Source organism: Vicugna pacos, chromosome 10, assembly GCF_048564905.1.
Source record: "Vicugna pacos chromosome 10, VicPac4, whole genome shotgun sequence".
NCBI classification, from domain to species: Eukaryota; Metazoa; Chordata; class Mammalia; order Artiodactyla; family Camelidae; genus Vicugna; species Vicugna pacos.
In genome coordinates, this window is record NC_132996.1 from 62,674,018 (window position 1) to 62,680,746 (window position 6,729).

General features: G+C 36.3%; 1 protein-coding gene across 1 annotated transcript; it reads right to left on the bottom strand.

Moving 5' to 3' along the window:
• Window positions 1-3,367: 3,367 nt before the first annotated feature.
• LOC102544014 (olfactory receptor 8U3) lies at window positions 3,368-4,318 on the bottom strand. The gene has a single exon (XM_006214044.1). It carries the CDS (start codon window positions 4,316-4,318, stop codon window positions 3,368-3,370), a length of 951 nt encoding a protein of 316 aa, XP_006214106.1.
• Between the last annotated feature and the right edge of the window lie 2,411 nt (window positions 4,319-6,729).

Below are 6,729 nucleotides of genomic sequence, written 5' to 3' on the forward strand. Positions count from 1 at the left end.
CTGAAAAATCATTGGACAGGAAGGCATCAGAAGACTTGGAATTGTGGCTCATTTAGAGTCACCATGCTGATAAATGAACCAACTTCCTCATTTCCAGGGCTCAGATCCATTCAGAATATGTCTCACCCACTGTTTCATTCTTAGTGATTTCCACATGAAACACATTTTGTAAATTATGAGTTACTGAATTATAAAAGGGGAGAGAAAAAAAAGAAAGAGAGACAGAGAGAGATCTTAATCCTGTTTGACCACAACACCCTCTTCCTCATTAAAGAAGCAGTATTGGAAAAGAGAGGCTTTATCTGAATTCTGTGTCATCTATTGAGAAATCTGCGTTGTACTGAAATGGTAAATCAACATCTGGCATCTTATGTTTCAAGCGTGCTGCACAGACAATCTTGAAAGTATGTTGAAGCTTAAGAGCAGGGATATTTGGTTTTAACACTCTAGACAATCTTCCTAGCACTCCGCTTCCTGCAACTCAGCTACAAGGGCAGCCTGACATTGAACACTCGGTGACACTTAACGCTGTGTCAGTTTAGTTCATTGGAGCCATTTCACACCATTTTAATTCATCGCCTGGTCTATGTAAGTGTGTGATTAGGAACGTGGATCTTCATTCACACAGTCTGGCTAGCAATTTTATCTTTTCCAAGTAATAGCTGTTATCTTGGGTAAATTAGTTCACAGTTCTGTTTCTTAGTTTTTTCATCAGCAGAAGGATGTAATAATTCCCTTTGTCTTGGACTAATTGTGAAGGTTCAATAAGCTTACAAATAGAAAAGGCATCACACAGCTGCTAGCAAAGGGCAAGCACTTCGTATATGTTGACTCACACCTAATGAGCAACGTTAATTATTTATAGCATTGCTATTGTGTCAATGATCTCTTTTATTTGGTTTCAGGTAGTATTTTTTTTTTTTCAGAAACAGTTGACAACATTATATGCTTTATTTTAGAATCAACAAAATGCAAATATAAAAGCTAACAAGTTATTTTATTGTAGTCTTTAAAGCAATTTAATTCTTTTTAATTTCTTTTTGTGTGTTTATAAACATATTTTTAATGTATTTTTATTGAAGTATAGTCAGTTTTACAATGTTGTGTCAATTTCTGGTGTACAGCACAATGCTTCAGTCATACATGAGCATACACATATTTGTTTTTATATTCTTTTTCACCATAAGTTACTACAAGATATTGAATATAGCTCCCTGTGTTATACAGTATAAACTTGTTGTTTATCATATTTTAAACTGAATTTTTGAGTCCTTCCTTTCTGCTATTAAAATAAGCATTTTTTTCTTGAAAAAAAAATTAAGCTGCTTTTGTTACATTTAGTAAAAATTGCATTAATAAATTATGCATTTATTTAGTTTCAAAGTTTTCAAAGTAAAAATAAAGCTGCCATCTATTGAATGTCTTTCTGTGTGTCTGGTGCTGAATGAAATGCTTTAAATGGACAGTCTCAGTTAATTTTTATAACAACCTACTGAGATAGATATTTTAAAAATAAAGAGATCCAAAACAGTTTATGTAATTTATTAATGAACATGTAGCTAAAAACTAGAAAAAAAACCCACAAGATTTGAGTTTAATTTTGTTAAATCTCAGTTTTAACAAAGTAAGTGAAGAGATGACGAAGGTGGGGAAACTCTGCCCCAAACGTGATCACCTTTTCCCTTTACTTTCTTCTCCAGCGTCCAGTACAACATGAAGGACCCATTTGTTGTGCCAGATTCAGGCTCACATATCTTTCAAATTATTTTCTAATTAAAAGATTAATTTAAACCTAGTTTTTGGATGACATCTTGTGAATCACCCTTTTTTTCTTAGCTTTGAAAATTGTGTAAAGACGTGGAAACTTCGATCCAATTAGTGTTTAAGCATTGCTGTTATAAATATTATGAAGGAAAAAGATAAAATGAAAGTCCAGAAAAGTGGTGTTCCTCAGTGAGGCATTAAGATTCTATAGGTCTGAACTCCTTTGCCTGTAAGAGAGACTGGCTATGCTGCGCCTGTGGGCCCCATACGTGATATGTGAGAGGATGTGTGGGGACACCTGTCTATACAAATATACACTCACAAGACACCGTGTGGTAAACAGAAGCACCATGCTTCTCTGTCAAACCTGCTTTAAAAAGTTGAGAATTCATTCAGTTCACAAGATTTGAAAAGCACCTCATGGAAGCATAAATGAGTTATTTACAAATTAATCTCAGAAGAAGAAACAACCCCCTTGTACTGCAAACCTCAAACAGCGTTTTATATAGCGACTGTAACTGTCAGCATCTCCTTCTAAAATGGTAAAATAAGAAGATAATACTAAATCACTAATTTAACTATTTTTTATGAAATGTCAAAATAATTAGAGCATGTCAAATCACTAATATTTTCATATCATGATCCTACAAGGGTGATTGAATAAATGACATGACAAACAAAGGTTATTCCTATTTGAACAAATATGCAAATGCATCAATTATTTATTTTAAAACACAGTTTCTTATAAACCATGTTCTTCCACTTATATTTTAAAAAATCCAATGACATTTTTAAGTCCAGATAATCTATAATACTCATAGTGGTTAAGAAAACAAAATTCAGAAAGACTTGCATTTGCATTTAGAATTTTCATATTACTAATTATGTGACCTTACACAATTTATGAAAAGTTGAAGCCCAGAGGTGAAATCTTACCCAACTCTGAGGTTTGTTTTATTGCAAGTAACACTACGTGATTAAGTGCCCGGCAGGTAGTAGAAACCTAATCAGGCTTTTCCTTCTTACTTAAAGACGTAAATTTTTGAGAGCTCAATGTATTATTTTTTAATTATATATAACAAACACTTATATAGCAAACAATTACATAGCACTTATTATCACAGGATATTGCTATAAGTGTTTTATAAATATTAATCTGTTTAGTCTTTAAAACCAAACAATAAGTTGGGTCTTACTTATTTTCCAAAAATGGAAAGAGAGTCACACAGAGTTCAGGTTCATTGCCCAAAGCTGCACCGTCAAAAAAGGAAGAAGATAGAATTCAAATTTAGGCGGTCTTGGTTCCAGAGTCCTGAGTTCTAACAAAAACACAGTGATGCCCTTGCTTTGGATACATGTATGTATATTTGAGACCATGTTTGTGTTTCTATTTGAACATAATTTCACTGGTCTCTAAAGGCTATGGTGGCCTGAACAGGACTTGGAATCAAACTGACTTTCCAGAATTGACCAGGGACCTGGTAGAACCTATCAAAGCCACATTTCCATTTGACTGGGAAAGAATTATAAGAAATGTCAGAAAGAGAAAGCTTGATTCATTTACCTTCTTGTATTTAATAAACTATTATTACTATTATTTTCTTTATTTTAACATCTTTACAGTTTCACAACCTTTCTCCAAGGCTTTCTTGGAGGCATCTTTCACTTCTTTGTTTCTGAGGCTGTAGATTAGGGGGTTCAGCATGGGGATCACCACTGTGTAGAACACGGATGCCATTTTGTCTGTGTCCAGGGAGTGGCTGGATTGGGGCTGTAGGTACATGAAGATCAGCGTGCCGTAAAAAAGAGTGACAGCCACCATGTGGGAGCCACAGGTAGAAATGGCCTTGTGTCGCCCCTGGGTAGAGTGAATCTTCAGGATGGCGGTAGTGATAAAGATGTAGGAGGTGAGGACAATGGAAGAGGAGCAGATCATATCAAAACCAGCAAAAGCAAAGATCAGAACTTCCTTCACGTGTGTGTCTGAGCAGGACAGAGCCAAGAGAGGGAGGTCATCACAGTAGAAATGGTTAATAACATTGGGGCCACAGTAAGTTAGGCAGAAGGTGATAATGGTGTGGAAGAGGGCGACCAGAAAGCTGTATACGTATGGAACCGCCACTAGTTGACTGCAGACCCTCTTTGACATCAGTGTGGAGTAATGCAGGGGTCTGCAGATGGCCACATAGCGATCATAGGCCATGGAGGCTAAAAGGAAACACTCTGTGATCATGAAGGTGAGAAAACAGCACAGTTGTATTGCACAAGCGTGGAAAGAAATCGTGTTGTGTTCCACAACAAAATTCACCATCATCTTCGGCGTGATAGCAGAGGAGTAACAAAGGTCAACAAAGGCTAAGTGACTGAGGAAGTAGTACATCGGTGTGTGGAGCCGAGCATCCATCCTGATCAAGGAAATCAGTCCAACGTTGCCCAGCACTGTGACCAGGTAGATGACTAAAAACACCACAAAGCATGGGGCCTGAAGCTCTGGCCGGTCTGTAATTCCGTTGAGAATGAATTCAGTGACATGAGTGACATTAACTTCAGCCATTGAGTCTGATGAAGGTTGCAGATTTTGCTATGAGATGAAGAACAAGAATGATATTTTTATGGCCTGTGCCAGTGTTGGGGGAGGTGATCACTAGCATCTTCTAGCCTTGAATTGTGTTACCTTGTGGGGAAAAAGGACACCTTAGCTCTCCAACGACATGCCATTCTTGCCCCAGGGAAAGAGTTCTTTGCTCTCAGAATACACCTCTTAAGCATTATTTTGTTTTGTGATTTTAGAAACGATGCGAGAATGTTGGTTAAACTTAAATATTATCTGAAAGAAAGCACTTGAGACAGCTACCAGTAATATTTCAGTAGTTTTGGTGCCCCTAAATTTTCTATGCACATATAAATATGGCAGCACAGCACAAAAATACATAATTTATAAATAAAAGCAAATTTATATTCCCGTTTTTCATTTTTGTGTACATTCCAACAGTTTTAAAAATTATCAGAGTGATCTGTGACCGACTCACTTTCCTGCGTCCCTTCCCTGGCTTACAGAGTAAGGACTGGATGCTGTAGAAGCTAAAAGGAAATTAACCAGAACTGTGGGAAAGAATCCAATTTTATCTGCATAAAAATTAAGGCGACATGTTTTTCTTTCCAATTCAAAATTAACCACACTTTGAACTTTGTTGCCCAAAGAGTTACCATTAAGTAGTTTATTAGATAACTTATTCTAAACTATATGTAGATAAACCCCTTCCCCATAAATATGTGTCAGTGTGCTTGAAGGACTTGCGACACCCAAAATCTTATTCTAGTAGGTTTCGCTTTTAGCAACATATCCTAAAGAACAGCCAGTTGTAATCAAACTTCTCTGGAAACATATACAGGTGGGTAGCGTTCTTGATGAACAGTTCTGAAAAATTGCAATTATTTTTATTTCTGCCAGCTCTGAAAAACAAAAGGACTAATCTTGTTAAGCCCAACGTTAGTCTATTTGAAATTTATTTTTGCCCCTGGCTTTATTTTCCCACCAAATGGAACCATAAAATATTAACAAAGAAAGGAGCCTTGAAAGATCATCACTTCGAACTCCTTCATATTTTAATTTTATATATTGCTGCTGTAAGTATTTATCTGTTGCTGCTGAGGACTGCCCTTATCAGATATTCTAACTTGCGCAAAACATGAATTAACTTACGATAGTCTTTGACTGAGAGTATGATGAAATTCTATCCCATCATCCCTGATTAACAATTGAAAAAAACCCAGGCTTAGAGCTATGGTCCCAGAGGTCACATGGTATAGTATGGGGGTGATCAGATTTGTCTGACTGCAAAGCCCATATTCCTAAACATCAAACTATGCTGCCCAGTGAGCAACCATCCTGGCAGATACATCCATTTGTCTATAGTATGAACCTAACGTTTCAAGCTTAGAGAAACAAACATAACACCTGTAGTTTCTTAAAGATTGCTAAGATTTCCATGTGCTTTGCCAAGGTAAAATTGCAGAAGCCTGAGCTTCTAAAATGTTATTATGTCATGCTGTCCCTCCTGGTAAATAACTGTTTCACTCAAGAACACTCTCAGTTAAGGGTTCTCTTCAGGGCTTGCACATAATCAATGTGTTCTCACAGTCTTTTATATCAATTCCAGCTGTGAAGACATGGTTTGACTGCTAGTTGAGAATAATGAAAAGGCTACCACACAATGGAAAAGTTAAGCAGACCACCCCTTGCTGAAAAATGGGGTCAGAGGAAGAGGTTGATTGATAATCTATCATAAAATTTTACTTAAAATAACAAAGGCCACCTGTGCATTAGTTTCTTTTGTTTTCTATTTTACGTAACTTCAGGATTGTGGTGGTTGCAACATACATGTCAAATCAGCTCAGTAAGAAAATAAATGCATCAACGAGAACGTTAACTATGGTAGGTACTTACTATTAAGGGGAATATTTAAGCAGCAAATTAATGGTACAAAAATGAAGTTTATATATAATGGAGCTGCATGTGAAGCTGGAGTTTGGATTCCAAATTTAAAAAACTTAGAAATTACATGGAAACAAAGTTACCTATGAAAACCTTTAAAATGCTGAAAGAGTGCAGCATTTATGATTTTGCACCTAATCTACAATTTTCTAGATTATTTTATTAATTCCTCTGTTTTTTAAAAGTAATGTTTCTTCGTAGGCTCCAGTTAGTTTCTGAGATTGCTCTGAAGCAGTTACCACACAAAGCCTCACCATTTATTCAGACATTCCCACACTCTATCAATTTTGAGGGAAATCCTTAAAGCATTGACACATTTGACCCCAAAATATTTTTAATGAGCAACGTGTTTCTTGCTTCATTGCATCTTTCCCTAAGTGAGTTTTGCCTCAAATCTGACTGCACGTTGAAACCTATGAAGTTGTTAACATCCCAATATCCAGGCACCCCTCTACCAATTTATTCAGAAC

Bases quoted from the DNA above. Each gene is read 5' to 3' on its own strand.
- LOC102544014 (XM_006214044.1), bottom strand. From the start codon at position 4,318: ATGGCTGAAGTTAATGTCACTCATGTCACTGAATTCATTCTCAACGGA.